Source organism: Mobula hypostoma, chromosome 2 (assembly GCF_963921235.1).
Source record: "Mobula hypostoma chromosome 2, sMobHyp1.1, whole genome shotgun sequence".
Taxonomy (NCBI): domain Eukaryota; kingdom Metazoa; phylum Chordata; class Chondrichthyes; order Myliobatiformes; family Myliobatidae; genus Mobula; species Mobula hypostoma.
In genome coordinates this window covers 73,841,507-73,865,913 of record NC_086098.1, presented here as the reverse complement: position 1 = coordinate 73,865,913, position 24,407 = coordinate 73,841,507, and the positions used below count along the sequence as shown (strand labels likewise).

General features: G+C 43.4%; 1 protein-coding gene across 9 annotated transcripts in view; it reads right to left on the bottom strand.

Annotated features, from left to right (window-relative positions):
* Positions 1 to 24,407, bottom strand: part of arhgef10 (Rho guanine nucleotide exchange factor (GEF) 10) — a 235,908-nt gene that overhangs the window by 192,837 nt on the left and 18,664 nt on the right. For 7 of the 9 annotated variants that reach the window (XM_063038799.1, XM_063038823.1, XM_063038819.1 and 4 more), the window contains exon 2: positions 1,449 to 1,556. In XM_063038799.1, the coding sequence (XP_062894869.1) occupies positions 1,449 to 1,485 (37 nt within the window). In that variant the 5' untranslated portion in view covers positions 1,486 to 1,556. Of the gene's footprint in view, positions 1 to 1,448; positions 1,557 to 6,167; positions 6,359 to 6,388; positions 6,495 to 24,407 lie in introns of those variants that run through there. The other 2 variants (XM_063038812.1, XM_063038804.1) reach the window with 2 other exon arrangements.

Genomic DNA, 24,407 nt, shown 5'->3' with positions numbered 1-24,407 from the left:
TGCAAATATCTAATCAGCCAATCACATGGCAGCAACTTAATATATAAAAGCATGCAGACATGGTCAAGAGGTTCAGTTGTTGTTCAGACCAAACATTAGAATGGGGAAGAAATGTAATGCAAGTGATTTTAACCATGGAATGATTGTTGGTGCCAGACAGGATGGTTTGAGGATCTCAGAAACTGCAGATCTCCTAGAGTTTTCAAGCACAACATTTTTCTATTTACAGAGAATGGTGCGAAAAACAAAAAACATTCCATTAAGCGACAGTTCTGTAGGTGAAAACACCTTGTTAATAAGAGTCCTGATAAAGGGTCTTGGCCTGAAACGTCGACCATTTATTCCTTTCCATAGAAGCTGCCTGGCCTGCTAAGTTCCTCCAGCATTTTGTGTGTGTTGCCTTGGATTTCCAGCATCTTCAAATTTTCTCATATTTGTTAAGGAGAGAGGTCAGAGGAGAATCACCAGACTGCTTCAAGCTGACAGGAAAGTGATAGTAACTCAAATTATAGGGTACCACAGGGGGTTGGCACCACACTATTACAGCCTGGGGCATTGGAGTTTGGAGTTCAATTCCAGTATCCTCTGTAGGAAAGTTTATACACTCTTCCTGTGTGCTTCCTCCAGATGCTCTGGTTTCCTCCCACAGTCCAAAGACATTCCAGTTAGTGGGTTCATTGGTCATTGTAAATTGTCCTGTGATAAGGTTAGGGGTAATGGGTGGGTTGCTGGGTGGTAGTGCTTGTTGGACCTGAAGGGCTTGTTCCAAGCTGCATCTCCAAATAATATAAAATAATAAAAACGACCACACATTACAACAGCGCTGTTCACAAGAGCATCTTTGAACGTACAGGTCAAAACTTGAAGTTAATGGGCTACAGCAGCAGAAGGCCACAATAGAATCCACTCCTGTACCTAATAAAGTGACTACTGAGTTCATATTTTTATTGAACACAGTAATTTTTTTATGTATTGCACTGTACTGCTGCCACACAACAGCAAATTTTACAATATTTTACAATCTTACAATTACAATTCTGACTGATGTGTAGAAGAGGTAACGTTCAATGTTAGTGTTGGGATAACTGGGTTACATTTCCAGATCAGGAGCCAATACCTTTGAATCATTACCCAAATCACCCTATTTTCTATTACTGTAGGGTAGACGCATTTCAATAGATTGATTAACTTCTACACAGAATTACCTTGCTATAAAGGAATTAATTTAGCTTGAACAAAACAGATGAATAATCTGCCATGCTATTTAAAAATTGCAGGAAACGCCTAAGACTTGTGCATTCCTGAAATATGTGAGCATTCAACCCCTCCGTCTAGGCAACAGCATTATCTATTGTGTAGCTAACTACCCAATCGTAGCATGAATAACAACCACAAATTGCTTGTCATATCGTACACACAGGCTGAGGTAAGGAATTGTCATGTTTTACCTTCAGGTGGTGGTGGTGGAAATTCATCCAGATCCATACTGCTTGGACCTCACCCAGGGCACCTTTTCATCCGAGTGTGAAACGCATGCCCCGAGAGCATTCATTACCCTGCAGAGAGAGAAATCTGTCACTGTGGAATGTGATGATCCCGGTTTAAAATCACAAAGTTTAACACTTCTGAACACACTTAACCTCCAGTTTCATCTTGAGATGCACGCCAGGTTTGAGAGAGACTGAACAGGATGTGTTGGTTTTTTGTGGAGCTGAGAAGAATGAGGGGTGACTTCATTGAGATAAGAGAGGGGCATGGCAGGGTAGGTTTTCACTAGCGGGAGAGTGCTGAACAAGGTACCTAGTTATATTATAAGGGGCAGAACATTTAAACAGAAGGGCGTAGCATTTGCTTTTATAAATCTCTGGAACTCTCGACCCCGGAGGGTGGAGGAGGCCAGATCATTGGAAGAAATACAGTTTTCAAAGATCTGGGGGCAATCTTGAGGGTGATGGGGAACTGGTACAAAGTGTTGAGGCCTGGGACAAATCAGCCGCGGTCATGTTGAATGATGGGAGAGGACGGAGGGGCCTCCTCTGCTCCTACATTTCTGTACAATGAGCACTACTAAAGCTTTATCCACGTGGCTACTTGGTGAACTTCTGATTCACAAGTTACGACTCGATTAACAACATCACCAACTTCGCAACATGGTTTGAGTCATAATCCTGATGGTTAAACGCAAACCAATCAAAATTCAGCATCCTTCCTAAATAGTTTGAGAACCTTTCAACATCCAGGAATTCACTTTGTCCACAGCCATTTGCACGGTTTTCTCCACCCTCAGATCAGCTGGATAGCTAGCTTTGCTTTACTTCAGGATTGCCCAAGGCTTTAAAAAATACTATCTGACCATTAGCCAAGCTAGAATCAGTATCATCTACCTATGTTCCCACCGGCTACATGTGGTTCCTTTTCTAGCAGCTCATGTTCTAGCTATATCGCACCACTGTATGCCACACAGGGTATTACTGGAAAGGCGCGTGTTACGTTTTGTAACATACACGCGCACACACACACAATTACTCAAATATTACTGAAATGTTGGATACAGAACAGTGTAGAGGCTTTTAAAGGGTGAAGAAGAGGCTCACCAGGATGCTGCCTGCATAGGAGAGTGCAAGCTAAAAGAAAAGCTTGAACAAACATCGGTTGTTTTCTCTGTCCTCTGATTCTTGATTCCCCAACCCAGGGAAAAAGAGTGATAACATCCACCCTCCCTACTCTCTCTATGCCACTCATGAATCTATATATCTCTATAAGGTATCCTATGCTTCAAGGTATAAAGTCCTGGCCTGTCCAACATCTCCCTATAACTCACTCCCTTGATTCCTGACAAGATCCTCGTAAATCTTTTCTGCACTCTTTTCAGGCTATCCACACTTTTCATATAACAGTATGACCAAAACCGTGCACAGTACTCCAAGTACAGCCTCACAAACATCTTGAACACTCTTGTACAAGAGTTTCCAACTCTTATACTCAACGGCCTAACTGGTGAAGGCCAGTGCTGAACACCTCTTTACATCCCTCTACTACCTACTGAACCATGTACTGGCCCATCTGTTCTACAACATACACTAGCACCCTACCGTTCTCAGTGAAAGCCCTAACCTGCTTTGACATATCACACTTAACTGAACTGAACGCCATTTGCCGTTATCTCGGCGCACTTACCCAGCTGACCAAAATCCCCCTGTAATTTTTGACCACCTTTTTCCACTTTTAATGACACCACCTATTTTAGTGTCATCTGCAAACTTACTAACCCTACCTTGTGTAATCTCATCCAGATGCTTTTATATCTTCCTCTGTATCCACTTCTAGTGGGTGAAGGGTGAACCACATTTCCCCAACATCTCCTGGGAGTCTCTGACCCAATGGACATGTTCACAGGGCAGGAGAAGGGCAGCGGGTTAAAGGTAACAGTAGCATGACTCGCTTCTTCCCCTCCGTAATCAAATTTTGCAATGGTCCCTGAACACCACCTCATTAATCCTTTTTTGCACTATTTATTTGTAATAATTTTATGTCTTCGCACTGACCAGCTACAGCAAAAATAAACTTCACGTCATACAAGACAGTGATAGTCAACCTGATCCTGATGTTTCTGATTCTGGTTAAATATAACAGCATCACTGGCAGCATGAGTAGAATGCAGACCACTCCACTGCGTTGGTGGTACTGTGGCAATGCAAGCCACAAGATCGTTAACACCTTCATCAGCAGTTGCTCTTCTGCATAGCACCCAGAATGTAACTAGCCTGGGAACTTTTCCCTGTGAAATAACTACCAGAATAATTAACCTATCCACCAATTGTAAGAATGCTTTTCTCAAAGGGGAAGGATTGAGGCATGAGATCAGAAGGTTCAATCTCACATCAGGAGACAAGGACACTGCACTGAATTACGGGGGCAGAGCTGCAGCGTGGAGCCACTCACCCTTTAGTGGGACGTCCAGCTAAGACTGTCTGCCAGTGCTGTTCTACACCTAGTGACAAGTAGGTTCTGCCCTGTGTTCACTGCTCAAAACCGGCCTGTCAGTCACTAAATCAATGCAACCTGCGACAGTCTGTCACAGAAACTAGCTGTTGTCTCTCTCCACGTAACACCACAATTCAAACGGAATTATTCCACCATCTGCAAAAAAAAAAGGGCTATGCAAAAATAATGAAATATTTTTAAAAATGTAAATGCCCTCTTTTTCTGGGCCAGCCACTCTGTGGAGATAATGCATTCCAACTGGGAACTGCCCAACTGGAACATTCACAAGCTCACTGAAAGCAACGTTTGTTCCACAGATTTCCGATTAGACTGTAACACTGCTACGTTGCATTTTCTACAGGACCCTAAGAGGAGGCAAAAGAGGCCATTCAGCCCTTTGAGCCTACTCTGCCATTCCATCATGGCTGATTTACTTTCCCTCTCAACACCATTCCCCTGCCTTCTCCCCATAACCTTTGATGCCCTGACTAACCAAGATCCTATCAATCTCCACTTTAAATATACCCAATGACTTGGCCTCCACAGTCATCCGTGGCAATTAATTCCACAGAATCACTACCCTCTGCATCTCTGTTCTAAATCTATGCCTAATGCAAAATATTACATTTAAATTCCAATAGAGCACCCTCTGTCCGCATACAATGTTCCATACCGGTCACGGAGAATTCCACTTCTAACTGTGAAGGAACCACAGATGCCCAAGAAGACAGCACAAAATCAGAATCAGATATAATATTATTGTACTGGTATACGCCTTGAAATTTGTTGACTTTGGATGGCAGAGGTGAAGACACTGTTTCTGAATTGTTGAATGAGGGCCTTCATGCTTCTGTACCTCCTTCCTGTGGTAGCAATGAGAACAAGACGTGACCTAGGTGATGAGGGTACTTAATGATAGACACCATCTTTCTGAGGCATTGCTCCTGGATACTATGGAGGCTAGTGCTCAGAATGGAGCTGACTAAGTTTACTCTGTATAACTCTGCATCATACTTTGATCCTGTGCAGTAGCCCCCCCCCACCTCACCCCGACCCATACCAGATGGTAATGTAGCCAGTTTGTATGCACTCCACGGTACATCTGTAGAAATTTGAGTGTTTTTTGAGGCATACCAAATCTCCTCAAACTCCTAATGAAATATAGCTGCTTTCTTTGTAGCTGCATTGATATGTTGAGTCCAGATTAGATCCTCAGATATATTGACACATAGGTACTTAAAATAGCTCACTCTTTCTACCTCTAATCCCTCTATGAGGACTGGCATGTGGTCCCTTGTCTTACCCTTTCTGAAGTCCACAATCAGTTCTTTGGTTTTACTGACATTGAGTGCAAGGCTGTGGCTGTGACACCACTCAATTAGCTATGTATCTCGCTCCTGTACGCCCTCTTGTCACCATAAGAATTTCTGCCAACAATGGTTGTATCATCAGCAAATTTATACATGGCCTTTGTGTTTAGCCACATAGTCTTGTGGTGTGCCAGTGATGATTGCCAGCAAGATGGAAATGTTGTTTCCAATCCGCACAGATTGTGGTCTACCTGTTAGGAAGTCAAGGATCCAGTTGTGGAGGGAGGTACAGAGACCCAGGTTCTGGAGCTTTTTGATCATTCCTGTAGGAATGATTCTGTTAAATGCTGAGTTGTAGTCAATAAACAAGTTATCCCAGGCTGGCTGAAGAGTCAATGAGATCACATCCACCATAGACGTATTGTGGAGATACACAAATTTCAGTGGGTCCAGATCATTGCTGAGGCAGAAGTTAACCAACCTCTAAAAGCATTTCATCACAGATGTAAGTGCCACTGGGTGCCAGTCATTAAGGCAACTCACCCTGCTCTTCTTAGTTACAGATATGGTTGTTGTCCTGGAAGCAAAACTTAACAAAAAGAATTTTCAAGCACCAAGTCCTGCACTTGAGAAGCTGAAAACAACAAGAGTGAGAGTGAACCCCACATCTGACAGGACAGCGCTGTGCAGTGCTGGAATAGGTCAGGTGGCCTTGCAGGAACAAACACGCTGCAGATTGAGCATTTGACAATTAATTTCTACACTATCACACCAAACAAAAGGCTTGGCACCAACAGGACAACACATCACCTGCTAATCTTCTGTTTTTTTTTGCTGAACCTCAGTGCATATGACAGTAATAAATCAATTTACCAAGTTCTCCAAGTCCCTAGGACCACAGGTATCACATTCCATTGAAGTGCTCACGACCACATCAAGCCAGACAGTCAAGCCTTGGCAGCTCCATGACTACAGAAGCTGGAATCTTGGACCGATAAATAACCTGCTGGAAGAACTGATTCTGATCAAGTCCTGATGAAGGGTCTCGACCCGAAACATCAATTATTTATTCCTCTTCAAAGATGCTGCCTGACCTGCTAAGTTCCTCCAGCATTTTGTGGGTGTTGCTATAGAATTTCCAGAATCTGCAGAATCTCGTGTTTATGATTTGCTGGAAAAGCTCAGCGGGTTGAACAGTATCTGTGGGGAGAAAGGAATCATTGTCATTTTGATCGAAAACGTTGACAATTTCTTCCCCCCCACCCCCAATCCCTCCATGGACACTGTTTGACCCTCTGAGTTCTTCTAGCAGCTTGTGTGTTAGTCCAGCCTTGGTCACTGTTGATTACTTTCTGCCACTAACACACTTGAAGCAATAGTGTGCTGCTACAATGTGATAAATCACAACTATCCACTCAGAAATGGTATAATTCAAACAAATGTTCATCTTTTTTTTTGAGGAATGAGAGAAAATAATGATTTTGAAAATATTTGCCACCTGCAGCCTCTATTTGAGATTACAGTCATGCTATACTCTTTCTTTTCTAAATAATAACTGTAGCCATTCATGTTCTATTTTAAACCCTCATCTAATCTAGTTCACAGGAAAGATAAAGATTATTTGTCACATGTACATCAAAACATACAGCGTCATTTGCATCAACAACCAACACAGTCCAAGGATGTGCTGGGGTCAGCCCACAAGTGTCGCCATGTTTCCCTCGCCAACAGAGCCTGTCCAAAACTTACTAACTTTAACCCTCACCTATCGCGTTTTAGAATGCAGAATACTTCCATGTTGGGATTAGGAGTAAGGAGAAGGACATAGAGAAGCTTCAAGTGGCTAAAGAAAGCACAGAACTCATTCAATGAAGGGAGATTGGGTAATGTTGATGTTTCGAGGTATCCTGGCGTGCTTGGATTCAAAATAGTGAAGAACACACAGGTACAATATGGTGATAAAAATGGAAGTCAGCCTTAATTTTAAGGAAGGATGTGAATACAGGATTATGTTACTACAGACTTACTGTGATCACATTGGTGACACTACATCATGTTCACATTGAGGTTCATTGTCAGCTGACTGTACATGCATACAGCCAAATAAATCAGTTTTCCTCCGGAACACGGTGCACCCACAAAAGATATATCATACACAGCACACAAACCGAAGCATTACCATAAATAATTAAATAAAATATAATTCAAAATGCATATAGTGTGCAGCACAGGTAACAGTAATCAGTACAGTAAACAGCTCCTTGTCTGAGTGACAAGACCTCAGTGGTGGCAGGGTATTGATTAGTCTCACAGCTTGAGGGAAGAAGTCGTTACCCATTCTGGCAGTCCTAGTCCTGGTGCTCTAGTACCTCCTCCCTGACGGTAGTGGGTTAAAGAGATGGTGGGATGGGTGGTAGGATCCTCAACAATGTTTCGATTCAAACTACATGTAATGCACAACACAAGTAAACAGTAAACAGCTCGCTGTCCAGTAAGATGGTGACACACTCACACTCGGATGCAGTGGCTTCTATGGAACCAACCAAAGATGTTATTGCCTTTTTTTAAAAAACACAGTTTTTACAATCGCAACTCCCTGCTAGACATTAAAAACTCAAAGTCCTGCGGGTCTACTCCGTCAATGGAGAAACTGAAGGAGCTGGACTTTGTGCAGTTTGTGCTGCTCCCTGTGTCAGAGGCATCAGAGGTGTTGGTGCTTGAAGACAGTGTGCAGTTTAACAGCAAGTGATCATCTTTGTCACTTTTCTTGCCATTGAAAAACCCTGTTGAACATCAGTAATGTGGAACGCTGCAAGTCCGATTTACTAGTTTATTGGCGGATGGCGGGGGTGAAATATGGAGAAGCTATATAGTCTCATAGGCCTCAAGCCGCGGTGTTGCCTGTTTACAGCCACCCAGGAGAGAGGTATCAGAATTGTGCACTCCACTGGAGGCGATGTGGTGTGGCATTCAAGCTGGTGTCAGTGCTGCCATCCAGTGTTCACATGGCAGAAGACAAGCCATATTGTGTTCGACTGCTGACTGCTGCAACATTCATGAAATCAGGGATTTGGATTATATTTTTTTTTAAGTACGTGACTGTTTTTTTCTGTTATCTTATATATGCTCTGTGTGACAATTAGTACTGTGTTTTGTACCTTGGTCCTGGAGTAACGCTGTTTTGTTTGGCTGTATTCATGGGTATTCATGTATGGTTGAATGGCAATTAAACTTGAACTCGAGATCTCGGAGAGGCAGTGTATTCATTAGTTTCATAGCCTGAGGGAAAAAAACTGTTATCTCGTCTGGCAGTCAGTTCTTGTGCAGTTTTAAGCTTATGTTATAAAGATAAACTTTCCACATATAGAGTAGAGGGAAGTATCACGGGATTGGTGGGCTTGCAGTCTGATTAGACATCAAGTATTTTGGGACTATTTCCTCCAGATTGTAAAGAATGAGAGGAGGTCCCATAGAAACCAAGAAAATTCCTCCAGGATTTGACAGCTGCACATAGGGTGGACAATTCCCCTGGTCGAAGAATCCAAAACAAAAAAAGGCATAACTTCAATGTGTGGTCAGGATCCTTGATGATGGTCACCCTTCAGTCTCCTACACTCCAAGAAAAGAAACAAATGGGGGCATACATTGGAGAGACTGCAAGAGTAAAGCAAAAAAATCTCTCTCTGAGGAGAGAGGCAACAATTTATTCCTGTTGGGTTTTCCTTTTCAGCTATTAGTTGCAAAATTTCATTTACTGAAGATGACGGCCTCTGTTCACAAGATTAAATTTTACAAACCTACAAGTCTGTCAAAACCGACTGCTTTGACCGTCACCAAGGCCCCGCAACACGGCAGGGAAGAGCCATCGGCCCGCTGCTCTGATGTTTACCACCCGCGGTGAATTGAACTGCTCATGCACAGAAAGCACAGAACATTGAAGATTTCACTGTCTGCCAGACCCTGTCAAAACATGACCTGCTTCAGATGTTCAAGGCATTCTATTCAACAGCTTGATCAGTTCATGACTGCCACCACTTCTGCACTGAAAATTTCCACCCCGGGTTACAATATCATTCCTGTCCCTCTGGCAAATAATCTGCTGGAGGAACTCAATGGGTCGAGCAGAATTTCTGGTGAGATGGACAACTAGCATCTGCTAGTTCTCACTCCATCTCTTCTCTGACTTCTTTGTACCGGTGATCTCTCCTCTATCTGCAGAGCAGACCCGATGCACTTATGGGCTCTCTTTCCAGTCCTGATGAAGGGTCTCAACACAAAACATCAACTGTCTGTTTCCCTCCCCAGATGCTGCCTGACCTCCAGATCCTCTGTGTATAGCTGGTGAGAAAACAAGTTTTAAGTTGCACAGAAGTTGAGAAAGAGGCAGAAAAGGCAAAGGGATTATCTGCAATAGGCGGGGACCTGGTCAGCACATTTATGTAGCCATCATAGAATCAGAATCAGGTTTGTATCATGAAATGTGTCATTTTTGGTGGCAGTACAGTGCAATACAAATAAATTAATGTAATTTACAAAATACAAGCAAGTGCAAGCTAGAAATGATGTTGTACTGTTCATGAGTATCCAGAAATCTGGTGTGAGGGGCAAGACATAGCTTTAAAGCAAATGCAGGTGCTAATGTTAACGCTCCCTCACTGAAGCGTTGACAGGGAAGCAGACTAATGTTGATACAAATACTCACTCAGATGACACTTTATTCAATACCTCCTGTAGCTAATAAATTAGCCTCTAGAAGCATGTTTGTTATTTCTACCTCTGTAGCCTATTGACTTCAAGGTTTGACAAGTTGTGCATTCAAAATGTTTTTCAGCACACCGTTGATGTAACACATGTTTATCTGAGTTACTGTTGCCTTCCTGTCAGTTTGAACCAGTCTGGCCATTTTCCTCTGACCTCTCTCATTAACAAGGTGCTTTCACCCACAGAACTGCTGCTTACTGGGTGTTTTTTGTTTCTCGCACCATTCTCTATAAACTCCTAGGCAATCATAATTTTTTTGAGATACGCAAGCCACCCCATCTGGCACCAATAAACAGTCCATGGTCAATGTCACATAGATCACATTTCTTCCCTTTTCTGTGCTTGGACTGAACAACAACTGAATCTCTTGACCATGTCTGCATGTGTTGAGTTGCTGCCACGTGATTGGCTGATTAGATATTTGCATTAATGAGGTGTATTGGTGTACCTAATAAAGTGGCCACTGAGTGTACAAGTACATTTTATTGGGATTCATCCCACATGTAAGGATTGTGAAAACAAAAGTAAGAGCATAACTTTTAAACTGAATAAACCTGACTTTGACCTTGAGGCCAAAACTCCTGAATGCTGTATCTGCTACTTCCTGATCGACGGCTCCAGCTTACCATAGTTACTGTTAGGAAGAGCTACACAGCAGGAAAATAAGCCCTTCGGCCCAACTGGTCCAGCCCTACCAAGATTCCCATCTAAGCTAGTCTCATCTGCCTGCGTCTGGCCCATATCCCTCTAAATCTTTCCTAGTCCATGTCCCTGTCCAAGAGTCTTGTAAATGTTGTTAATGCACCTGCCACAACCACCTCCTCTAGCAGCCTGCTCCATATGTGGACCATCCTCTGAATAAACAAGTTGCCCCTCAGGTTCCTACTATAAATCTCTCCCTTCTCATCTTAAACCTGTGCTCTTTAGTTCTAAATTCCCCAACCATGGGGAAAAAGACTGTGTGTGTTCACCCTATCTATACCCCACATGACTTTATACGTTTCCACAAGGTCACTCCTCAGTTTCCTCTGCTTTAAGGAACAAAGATCGAGCCTGTCCAAACTAGTTCAGGTAACATCTTCGTAAATCTTTTCTGCACTCTTTCCAGTTTAATAACACCATTCCTACAGTGAGGTGACCAGAGTTGAGCACAATACTCTGTGTGGTTTCAACAATGCAGTTTGTAGCAACAATTATACAGCTGCAATAAAATGTTCCCAGTTCTATACTCCATGCCCTGACTGATGAAGGTTTGCATGCAAAAAGTCTTCTTAACTATTCTGCCTACCTGTGAACACCACTCTCAAGGAACCATGTACCAGACGTCCCATGTCCCTCTATACTACAATGCTCACCAGGGTCCTACTGTTCACTGTGAAAGTCCTATCTTGATTTGATTTTCCAAAATGCAATACCTCACACTTACCTGAATTAAACTCTATCTGCCACTCCTCAGCCCACTTACCTAACTGATCAGGATCCCCCTGTATTTTTTGTTTGAGGACATCTGAAGACTTTTTCTCCAAAATACCAGCACCAAATTACATCCAGCTCTATCAAGATCTCTCAAATTACATAGAAAAGAGAACATTACAACAAAATGCAGACTCTTTGGTGCACAATGTTGTGCTGGCCTTTTAACTCTTTCCTCCTGCATAGTCTTCCATTTTTCAATCATCTACGTGCCACTGAGGTGCTATGGTAACACAGCGGTTAGTGTGATGCTATTGCAGCTCGGGGTGCCCTCTGTAAGGACACAGAAGAAAATGATGTCCCAGAAGAATAAATTCCAATTCAAAAAGTTGTAACCTTATCGTCCTATTACAATTTTATTTCTTTTTAGAGCATACTGTAATATGAATTTTGCATACACATTAGATACAGAATGGAACAATGTACTTGAACAAAGGATTAACTTTAACAAAGAGAAACTTTTCATTTGATGACAACGAAAGCATGCAAAATAAATTTTATAAACCCAACAATGAAATTATCCAACAATCAGTAACACCTGCAATATTCTCCAAAATTGCGTATGTGGGAATGCTATTCTTGGACTGCAGTTCAGCATTCAACACCATAATTCCCTCCAGGCTCAACAAGAAGCTCAGAGACCTCGGCCTTCACCCTGCCTTGTGTAGCTGGATCCTGGATTTCCTGTCAGGTCGCCAGCAGGTGGTAAGAGTGGGTTCCCTCACCTCTGCCCCTCAACACAACTGCCCCTCAGGGCTGTGTCCTAAACCCCCTCCTTTACTCTCTGCATACCCTGACTGTGCTGCCACCCACAGCTCCAATCTGCTAATTAAATTTGCTGATGACACTACACTGATTTGGCTAATTTCAAATAATAATGAGGCAGCCTACAGAGAAGAAGTCATCACCTTGACACAGTGTTGTCAAGAACACAATCTCTCCCTCAATGTCACAAAAACAAAGGAACTGGTTGTGGACTACAGGAGGAATGAAGACAGGTTAACTATTGACATCAATGGATCTGGGGTTGAGGGTGTGAACAGCTTTAAGTTCCTCGGCATAAACATCACTGAGGATCTCACGTGGTCTGTACATACCGGCTATTTGGTGAAAAAGGCATAACAGTGCCTCTTTAACCTCAGCCAGTTGAAGAAGTTTGGTGTGGGCCCCCATAGTCTAAGAACTTTCTATAGGGGCACAATTGAGAGCATCCTGACTGGCTGCATCACTGCCTGGTATGGGCACTGTACTTCCCTCAATCGCAGGACTCTGCAAAGAGTGGTGCGGACAGCCCAGTGCATCTGTAGAAGTGAAATTCCCACTATTCAGGACATTTACAATGACAGGTGTGTAAAAAGGGCCTGAAGGATTATTGGATACCCAAGTCACCCCAACCACAAACTATTCCAGCTGCTAGCATCCGGCAAACGGTACCACAGTATAAAAGCCAGGATGAACAGGCTCCAGGACAGCTTCTTCCATCAGGCCATCAGACTGCTTAATTCATGCTGACTCAACTGTATTTCTACGTTATATTTACTATCCTGTTGTACACAGAATTTATTATAAATTACTATAATTGCACATTGCACATTTAGACAGAGACGTAATGTAAAGATTTTTACTCCATGTATACGAAGGATGTAAGTAATAAAGTCAATTCAATTCAAAGGATCACAAAAGCACTGAGAAACATTGCACCAATTAAAAAGAAAAATAAATTGGAGTTAATAGCGGGATCTTTAACATAGTTGATGTGCAGAGGGATCTTGGGGTCCAAGTCCACAACTCCTCAAAGGTGGCTGCACATGTTGATAGGGTCATATAGAAGGTAAGTAGCATGCTCGCCATCACGGGTCGTGGCATGCTCGCCATCACAGGTCGTGGCATTGAGTTCAAAAGTCAGGAAGTTATTTTACGGCTTTATCAAACTCTAGTTAGGCCTGGGTATTGCATACAGTTCTGGTCACCCCATTATAAGGTTGTTCTTGCTGCTTTGGGAAGGGTGCAGAAGAGGTTTACCAGGATATTGCCTGGATAGATGGCATGTACTATAAACAAGAGGTTATACAAACTTGCATAATTTTCTCTGGTGTGGTGGAGACTAAGGGAAGACCTGATAGAAGTTTATAAGATTATGAGAGGCGTAGATAGATATATTGCTAGATTCTTTCTGCTAGGGTCAAAATATATCAAATAGGAGAAAACAAGATGAGAGGGGAAGAATTCAAAGTGTGTGTGCAGGGCAATTTTCGTTATATACAGAGAGCGGTGAGTGCTGGAATGCACTGCCAATGGAGACTGATAGGTAAGAGACAATGAAGAGGCTCTTAGACAGGCACATGAATATACAGAGAATGGAGGGATATGAACCATGTGCAGACAGAAAGGATTAGTTTCATTTGGCATCATTAGTTTAATTAGTTCTTTGTTCTTGCCAGACACTGAAACTCTCGTAGATTTGAAAAATTATGAAGGAAAAATGATTTCTTGCATTTGCGTTCTTTTCTAGCTCAGAGCCCGGAGATTAAATGACAGGAGCGAAGTTCCAAGTGTGTGAGTGATCAGTGAAGGTGATATCTAACGAAAAGGTGTGGGAGCACTGCAGCTGCTCATGGTCTTAACTCGGTCAACTTGGAAGAACATCGTGAAGGATCCCAGCCACTTTGCTCATGGACTCTTTGTCCCATTCCCATCAGGGAGCACTGGAAATGACATTAAACAATCTTGAATTAACTTCCCAAACTGCCAGAAAGTTGGAATGATTTCCAACCAAAGACTATATCTCAATGCCTAAAATCCCACCCTGTGTGTATCAACATCAGAGAGAATGGATGTTAATTTTGTCTTTTGTTCTCAATCCCTTTGTTTAAAGAGATGCAGTATTTTCATTTTTTTCACAGTTTTCTTATGGTGACCTGCATTTCCAGCAATTTTATAAGAAAATCATTTTAGGGCACATAACAAGTGGGCAAATTCCCCCATAGGATATACACTTCTGCAAGGTATGGGGTCATCACTGTGAAAAGAGGAAATAAAACAAAAATTGCAGACATTTTGCCAGGATGCTGCCTGGACTAGAGAGCATGTCTTATGAGACTAGACTGAGTGAGCTAGGGCTTTTCTCTTTGGAGTGAAGAAGGGTGAGAGGTAATTTGATAGAGGTGTACAAGATGATCAGGGGCATAGATTGAGTGGACTGCAAGAGACTTTTTTCCAGGATGGAAATAATTAATCCAAGGCGAGCACAATTTTAAAGTGATTGGAGTAAAGTACGGGGTGGCGGGGGGTTGATGTCAGAGGTAAGTTCTTTACACAGAGTGGAGGTGCGTGCAATACCCTACCAGGGACGGTGGTAGAGGCAAATACATTAGGGACATTTAAAAGACCTTTAGATAGGCCCATGGATGATAGAAAAATGGAAAGCTATGTAGGAGGGAAGGGTTAGATTGATCTTACAGTAGGTTAAAAGTTCGGCACAACATTATGGGCTGAAGGGCCTGTAGTGTGCTGTATTGTTCTTTGTTTTATATTAAATGCACCAAGCAACAGAAGTAAAATCACAGCCCAAAACCGGAGCACGTTGTGGAAAGTAAGTAATTCCATTCTATGTTTTCATTCTTCCTTTCCCCAAAGGTAGTGGCCACTGCCAGACGACTGAGCTCGGAGTTGCCCTCTTCCAATTTATCCGTGACACCCATTACAGAATAATGCCATTCTGTCTCCTCTATACGTGGCTCTGATCATCCAGTCATAGAACAATGCTACTGTCTGTCACAATTTGGCAATCATTCTCTGATTTTTCAGAGGAGAATTCAGCCACGTGTTATTAACAAGCTTCCCAGTTACAGTCGCTCACTTCAGAACAGAATAAGTAATAAGTACCGAGAGATTTACCCAGTTTCCTTCTGACAGCACAGAAGTGTGATATAGCGAGGGGGTGGGATTCAGGCAGGCATCTGTGGAATGCCACCCTGGGAAAATGGCATGAGAAAATCAGAAGGATTAGGTAAGGTCAAAGCAAGGAGCTTACAGAGGAGCCTGCACATGGTCAATACTGTATCCCTCCATTTTCTACGTATCCGTGTGCCTGTCCAAGAGACTCTTCAATGCCTCTTTCATATCTGCCTTCATCACCACTCCTAGCAGCATATTCCAGGCACCCACCACCCTCTGTATATATAAAAAAAATTGTGCACATCTTGAACACTCGCCCTCTCTTCTTAAATGCATGCCCTCTGGTATTAGATAGTTCAACCCGATGAAAAAAATACAGGTTGATATTTGACTAAACTCCGCCTCAGGCCTAGAAAATGACTAAGACTATAGTGGAGTTTAGTCAAAGTTTCATGGTTAACCAGATGTACACACAGGTTAATGAGTCAGAGAGTCATAGAACATTACAGCACAGAAACAGGCAATGCCAAACTATTAATCTTCCTAGTCCAATGAGTTACACCCAGACTATAGATCTCCATATTGTTCTCATTCATACACTTATCCAAATTTCTCTTAAATGTTGAAAATGAACCTGCATCTACCACTTTTGTAGGAGCTTGTTCCACAATCTCACCACCCTCTGAGTGAGTAAGTTCCCCCTCATGTTCCCCTTAAACATAGAAACATAGAAACATAGAAAATAGGTGCAGGAGTAGGCCATTCGGCCCTTCGAGCCTGCACCGCCATTTATTATGATCATGGCTGATCATCCAACTCAGAACCCAGCCTTCCCTCCATACCCCCTTACCCCTGTAGCCACAAGGCATATCTAACTTCCTCTTAAACACAGCCAATGAACCGGCCTCAACAGTTTGCTGTGGCAGAGAATTCCACAGATTCACCACTCTCTGTGTGAAGAAGTTTTTCCTAATCTCGGTCCTAAAAGGCTTCCCCTCTATCCTCAAACTGTGACCCCTCGTTCTGGACCTCCCCAACATCGGGAACAATCTTCCTGCATCTAGCCTGTCCAATCCCTTTAGGATCTTATACGTTTCAATCAGATCCCCCCTCAATCTTCTAAATTCCAACGAGTACAAGCCCAGTTCATCCAGTCTTTCTTCATATGAAAGACCTGCCATCCCAGGAATCAATCTGGTGAACCTTCTTTGTACTCCCTCTATGGCAAAGATGTCTTTCCTCAGATTAGGGGACCAAAACTGCACACAATACTCCAGGTGTGGTCTCACCAAGGCCTTGTACAACTGCAGTAGTACCTCCCTGCTCCTGTACTCGAATCCTCTCGCTATAAATGCCAGCATACCATTCGCCTTTTTCACCGCCTGCTGTACCTGCATGCCCACTTTCAATGACTGGTGTATAATGACACCCAGGTCTCGTTGCACCTCCCCTTTTCCTAATCGGCCACCATTCAGATAATAATCTGTTTTCCTATTTTTGCCACCAAAGTGGATAACTTCACATTTATCCACATTAAATTGCATCTGCCATGAGTTTGCCCACTCACCCAACCTATCCAAGTCACCCTGCATCCTCTTAGCATCCTCCTCACTGCTAACACTGCCACCCAGCTTCGTGTCATCCGCAAACTTGGAGATGCTGCATTTAATTCCCTCATCCAAGTCATTAATATATATTGTAAACAACTGGGGTCCCAGCACTGAGCCTTGCGGTACCCCACTAGTCACTGCCTGCCATTCTGAAAAGGTCCCGTTTATTCCCACTCTTTGCTTCCTGTCTGCTAACCAATTCTCCACCCACACCAATACCTTACCCCCAATACCGTGTGCTTTAAGTTTGCACACTAATCTCCTGTGTGGGACCTTGTCAAAAGCCTTTTGAAAATCCAAATATACCACATCCACTGGTTCTCCCCTATCCACTCTACTAGTTACATCCTCAAAAAATTCTATGAGATTCGTCAGACATGATTTTCCTTTCACAAATCCATGCTGACTTTGTCCGATCATTTCACCGCTTTCCAAATGTGCTGTTATCACATCCTTGATAACTGACTCCAGCAGTTTCCCCACCACCGACGTTAGGCTAACCGGCCTATAATTCCCCGGTTTCTCTCTCCCTCCTTTTTTAAAAAGTGGGGTTACATTAGCCACCCTCCAATCCTCAGGAACTAGTCCAGAATCTAACGAGTTTTGAAAAATTATCACTAATGCATCCACTATTTCTTGGGCTACTTCCTTAAGCACTCTGGGATGCAGACCATCTGGCCCTGGGGATTTATCTGCCTTCAATCTCTTCAATTTACCTAACACCACTTCCCTACTAACATGTATTTCACTCAGTTCCTCCATCTCACTGGACTCTCTGTCCCTTACTATTTCTGGAAGATTATTTATGTCCTCCTTAGTGAAGACAGAACCAAAGTAATTATTCAATTGGTCTGCCATGTCCTTGCTCCCCATAATCAATTCACCTGTTTCTGTCTGCAGGGGACCTACATTTGTCTTTATCAGTCTTTTCCTTTTTACATATCTATAAAAGCTTTTACAGTCCGTTTTTATGTTCTTTGCCAGTTTTCTCTCATAATCTTTTTTCCCCTTCCTAATTAAGCCCTTTGTCCTCCTCTGCTGAACTCTGAATTTCTCCCAGTCCTCAGGTGAGCCATTTTCTCTGGCTAATTTGTATGCTACTTCTTTGGAATTGATACTATCCCTAATTTCTCTTGTCAGCCACGGGTGCACTACCTTCCTTGATTTATTCTTTTGCCAAACTGGGATGAACAATTGTTGTAGTTCATCCATGCAACCTTTAAATGCCTGCCATTGCATATCCACCGTCAATCCTTTAAGTGTCATTTGCCAGTCTATCTTAGCTAATTCACGACTCATACCTTCAAAGTTACCCCTCTTTAAGTTCAGAACCTTTGTTTCTGAATTAACTATGTCACTCTCCATGTTAATGAAGAATTCCACCATATTATGGTCACTCTTACCCAAGGGGCCTCTCACGACAAGATCGCTAATTAACCCTTCCTCATTGCTCAAAACCCAGTCCAGAATAGCCTGCTCTCTAGTCGGTTCCTCGACATGTTGGTTCAAAAAACCATCCCGCATACATTCCAAGAAATCCTCTTCCTCAGCACCTTTACCAATTTGGTTCACCCAGTCTACATGTAGATTGAAGTCACCCATTATAACTGCTGTTCCTTTATTGCACACATTTCTAATTTCCTGTTTAATACCATCTCCGACCTCACTACTACTGTTAGGTGGCCTGTACACAACTCCCACCAGCGTCTTCTGCCCCTTAGTGTTACGCAGCTCTACCCATATCGATTCCACATCTTCCCGGCTTATGTCCTTCCTTTCTATTGCGTTAATCTCTTTTTTAACCAGCAACGCCACCCCACCTCCCCTTCCTTCGTGTCTATCCCTCCTGAATATTGAATATCCCTGAACGTTGAGCTCCCATCCCTGGTCACCCTGGAGCCATGTCTCTGTGATCCCAACTATATCATAATCATTAATAACAATCTGCACTTTCAATTCATCCACCTTATTACGAATGCTCCTTGCATTGACACATAAAGCCTTCAGGCGCTCTTTTACAACTTTCTTAGCCCTTTTTAATGCTTGCCCTGGATTTGTCGGCCTGCCACTTTTACTTTTCCCCTTTGTACTTTTTGCTTCTACGCTCACTTTACACCCCTCTGTCTCTCTGCACTGGTTCCCATCCCTCTGTTGTGAACTAACCTCCTCACACCTAGCCTCTTTAATTTGATTCCCACCCCCCAACCATTCTAGTTTAAAGTCACCTCAGTAGCCCGCGCTAATCGCCCTGCCAGGATATTGGTCCCCCTAGGATTTAAGTGTAACCCGTCCTTTTTGTACAGGTCACGCCTGCACCAATAGAGGTAAACATTTCACCTTTCACCCTTAACCCATGACCTCTAGTTCTAGTCTCACCCAACCTCAGTGGAAAAAGCCTGCTTGCATTTACCCTATTTATACCCCTCATTTTGTATACCTCTATCAAATCTTCCCTCATTCTCCGACACTCCAGGGAATAAAACCCAAACCTATTCAACCTTTCTCTAGAACTCAGATCCTCAAGACCTGATAATATTCTTGTAAATTTTCTCTGCACTCTCTCAAACGTATTGACATTTTTCCTGAATGTACATGACCAAGACTGCACACAATACTCTGAATTATGTCTCAGCAACTTCTTATACAATTTCAACGTGACATCCCAACTCCTGTACTCAATACATTAATTTATGAACCAGAACATAAGAAAATAGGAGTAGGCCACGACCCCTCAAGCCTGCCTCACCATTCAATGTGCTCATGGCTGATCTACACCAGCCCCACCCTCTTCTGTATCACTTCCCTATCACTGTCAGTTCCTCAATCTTCTGAATATTGTTTTCTTTCCAGCTTAAAAACATCTACTGGGGCAGAGAGTTCCAGAGAAGAGTCTGTGCAGTACCGTTCTAGAGGTGGTCAGAGAACAATGCTATCAAAGACAGAATGGAACAAGGGCATGAATGGCTACTTGAGCATTCGATAGTCTAACAAGGTATAAGAAAACAGGAAGGGTGGGGAGCAGGAAGGAAGAAACTGAACTAAACTGACACTTTTTACGGTTGCAGACAGCAAGTTGCATCCAACAAAACAATTTCAAAACAAATGTATTCAAGACAAAAAGCAAATGCGGAGAAGAACTCTGAAACAGCAAAGATAAAGAGAAAAAAAAAGACAGATTCTGCAGATGTTGGAAATCCCGAGCAACACACACAAAATGCTGGAGGCAGCATATATGAAGGGGAAATAAACTGTTGATGTTTTGGGCTGAGACTCTTCATCAGGACTGGAAAGGGTGAAGAGGTCAAAATAAGTAGGTGGAGGGAGGGGAAGGTGATAGGCAAAACCAGATGAAGAGGAAGGTAAGTGGGTGGGACAGGGAGGGATAAGGCGAGAAGCTTTGATGGACAGTCATCATATGGGAGCCCAAGCACGGGAGGATGAACCCTGGGCGCCCTCCCAAGACTATGGTCAACATACTCTGAGAAGACAGTGGCGCAGCTAATGTAGGTGAACTGAACACACTGATGAGGGAGAGAGAGAAGTGGAGAGTCCGTCATTGTGCCCGACGCTGGCCCCCTAGGCCTGAGTCGACGTCATAGTAGTAGTAGTAGTTTGATGGATGGAAGAGATAAAGGACTGAAAAAGGAATCCGATAGGAGCCGAGAGTGGACTATGGTAGAAGAGGAAGGAGAAGAGGTGCCAGAGCAAGACACAGAGCAGGTATGGAGTAGAGAAGGTGTGAGACGGGAACCGGAATAGAGAATGGAAAAAGAGAGAGGGGGAAGGGTAGAAATTACCAGGAATTAGAGAAATCGATGTTCATGCCACAATACATAGAAGAAGAATTAGGCCATTCAGCCCATTGAGTCTCCTCAGCCATTCCATCATTGCTGAATTATTATCTCTCACAACCCAATTCTCCTGCCTTCTTCACATATCCTTTGATATCTTCTCTACAAAGCTGGGCGGCAGTGTTAGCAGTGAGGAGGATGCTAGGAGGATGCAGGGTGACTTGGATAGGTTGGGTGAGTGGGCAAACTCATGGCAGATGCAATTTAATGTGGATAAATGTGAAGTTATCCACTTTGGTGGCAAAAATAGGAAAACAGATTATTATCTGAATGGTGGCCGATTAGGAAAAGGGGAGGTGCAACGAGACCTGGGTGTCATTATACACCAGTCATTGAAAGTGGGCATGCAGGTACAGCAGGCGGTGAAAAAGGCGAACGGTATGCTGGCATTTATAGCGAGAGGATTCGAGTACAGGAGCAGGGAGGTACTACTGCAGTTGTACAAGGCCTTGGTGAGACCACACCTGGAGTATTGTGTGCAGTTTTGGTCCCCTAATCTGAGGAAAGACATCTTTGCCATAGAGGGAGTACAAAGAAGGTTCACCAGATTGATTCCTGGGATGGCAGGTCTTTCATATGAAGAAAGACTGGATGAACTGGGCTTGTACTCGTTGGAGTTTGGAAGATTGAGGGGGGATCTGATTGAAACGTATAAGATCCTAAAGGGATTGGACAGGCTAGATGCGGGAAGATTGTTCCCGATGTTGGGGAGGTCTAGAACGAGGGGTCACAGTTTGAGGATAGAGGGGAAGCCTTTTAGGACCGAGGTTAGGAAAAACTTCTTCACACAGAGAGTGGTGAATCTGTGGAATTCTCTGCCACAGCAAACTGTTGAGGCCAGTTCATTAGCTATGTTTAAAAGGAAGTTAGATATGGCCCTTGTGGCTACAGGGGTCAGGGGGTATGGAGGGAAGGCTGGGTTCTGAGTTGGATGATCAGCCATGATCATAATAAATGGCGGTGCAGGCTCGAAGGGCCGAATGGCCTACTCCTGCACCTATTTTCTATGTTTCTATGTTTCTATGTTTCTAATCAAGAACCTATTACCTTCCACTTTAAATAAACCCAATGACTTGGCCTCTATCGCCATCTGTAGCAATGAATACCAAAAATTCACCACCATCTGGCTAAAGAAATTCCTCCTCATTTCAATTCTAAAGGGCCGTACCTCTTTTCTGAGACTGTGCCCTCTGGTCCTACACACCCCCGCTACAGAGAACATTCCGTACCCAGGCGTTGTAACGTGTTTTACTGGAAGCGTACCTGTGGCCCAGAACTAAACAATACCTTCTTCCAGCAGCATCACAGATCATTGAGTCCTACAGAACCACAATATCCAGAGGAGAGCAGAGCAGTAATTCAGCCTGGGTGATGGGAGCTATATGCACCAGATGTAATGGGAACACACAGTAACCTGCTTCCAAATTCATTTCTCCCAATTTCTATGGAACGGAATTTCAGCAGCTCAGGGTGACACTAAGTTGCTCCTCCGTCAAGCAACCAACGACAAAACTTATACCCAAGTGCCCACAACACACACGTCTCCCTACATCCCACGCCTTCCCAAAGTATAACAGCTCTGGTCTATCTAATCTTACCTCAACTAAGACACTCTAGCCCTGACAATAACCTTGCAAATCTCCACTCCACCTTCCCTAGAGCAACTATGCCCTCCTGACTCTGTGGTGAACAGCCTACTCAAGATTTGGCTGAACCACAAGGTTCAAATATGCCTTCCATGTTCGTACATTGCAATCACTGGTCAAGAACCCACTACCAGTTTAAATATGCACCACGCTACTTTCAAAGTATCATGGGCACCCTCAAGACCCCTCTGGACTTCTACGGTGTTCCAGTTAAGATGATGCCGAGCTGTGATGTCTGTCGATATCATGGATCAGACTTACCTGTTTTTTTATTAACTTTGTAGGAATGGCTTTGTGTGGGCACGTGGCCAAGTGGTTAAGGCATTTGACTAGCTACCTGAAGGTCGTGAGTTCAAGCCCTAGCCGAGGCAACGTGTTGTGTCCTTGAGCAAGGCAATTAATCACACATTGCTCTGCGATGACACTGGTGCCAAGCTGTATGGGTCCTAATGCCCTTCCCATGGACAACATTGGTGTCATGGAGAGGGGAGACTTGCAGCATGGGCAAATGCTGGTCTTCCATACAACCTTGCCCAGGCCTGCGCCCTGGAGAGTGAAGACTTTACAGGCGCAGATCCATGGTCTCGCAACACTAACGGATGCCTTTATTTATTTACTTATAGGAATAGCTTTGCAGTCTACAATTCTAGGCCAGGCACTGAAGGTTGTAGGCCTGATGCTTGTGTGCCTGAGAGTCCAGGGCTGTTCTGGAGTTGAAGGCCTGTCTGTGTGTGTGAGGGGGAGGATCGGTGGAAGGGTGGAAAAGGAACAGTTGTCTTGTTCTGCTGTTGCTATTGCTGTTGCTTGTGTTGTTCTGCTGAACTTTGTGGGTATGCTATGTTGGAGCAAAATGTGTGGTGACACTTGCAGGTTAATTACACCCAGAACATCCTCAGATTGTGTTGGTTGTTAATGCAAACAACACATTTCATTGTAGGTTTCAACGTACATGTGATAAATAAATCTGAATCTGAATCTACACTAAGTATCTGAGACTTGCTTTACGATGTCCAAGAGAACTTTCTCACTACTGAGTTCCACCTTCCACCTCTCTGCCCACTGCTCCTCCAGATAATGGCATTATTTCTCACTTTCGACCGCAAGTAAATTTGCAAACCACATTTCCAACATACCAGTAAATAATTAATGCACATGCTTCACAAACAGCAAGGAACACGACATAATACAGCAGTTATTCATAACAGCACCATAGACTTCCCAGCCAGGCACTGTGGAAACTTCACATCTATTTCCCTAGCCTTGCTTTCCATCCCTTGGACGTTTCCTTTTGCTTGTTCGCCTGCCACAGGGGATCTTGCAAAGAACTGCAGACACTCAATGGCAACTTTATTAGGTACACCGGTGCACCTGCTCATTAATGCAAAAATCTAATCAGCCAATTATGTATCGGCAACTCAATGCATGAAATCACACAGACATGGTCAAGAGGTTCAATTATTGTTCAGACCAAACATCAGAATGGGGAAGAAATGTAATCAAAGTGACTTTGACTGTGGAATGATCATTGGTGCCAGATGAGGTGGTTTGAGTATCTCAGAAACTACTGATCTCCTGGGATTTCACACACAACAGTCTCCGGAGTTTACAGAGAATGGTGCAAAAACCAAAAAAAAAATCCAGTGAGTGGAAGTTTTGTGGGTGAAATCGCCTTGTTAATGAGAGAGGTCAGAAGAAAATGGGCAAACTATTTCAAGCTGGCAGGAAGGCAACAGTAGCTCAAATAACCAAGCATTACAACAGTGGTGTGCAGAGGAGAATCTCTGAATGCACAACACATCAAACCTTGAAGTGGATGCGGTGCAGTAGCAGAGGTCCACACAGGATGCTGCTCCTGTACCTAATAAAGTGGCTATT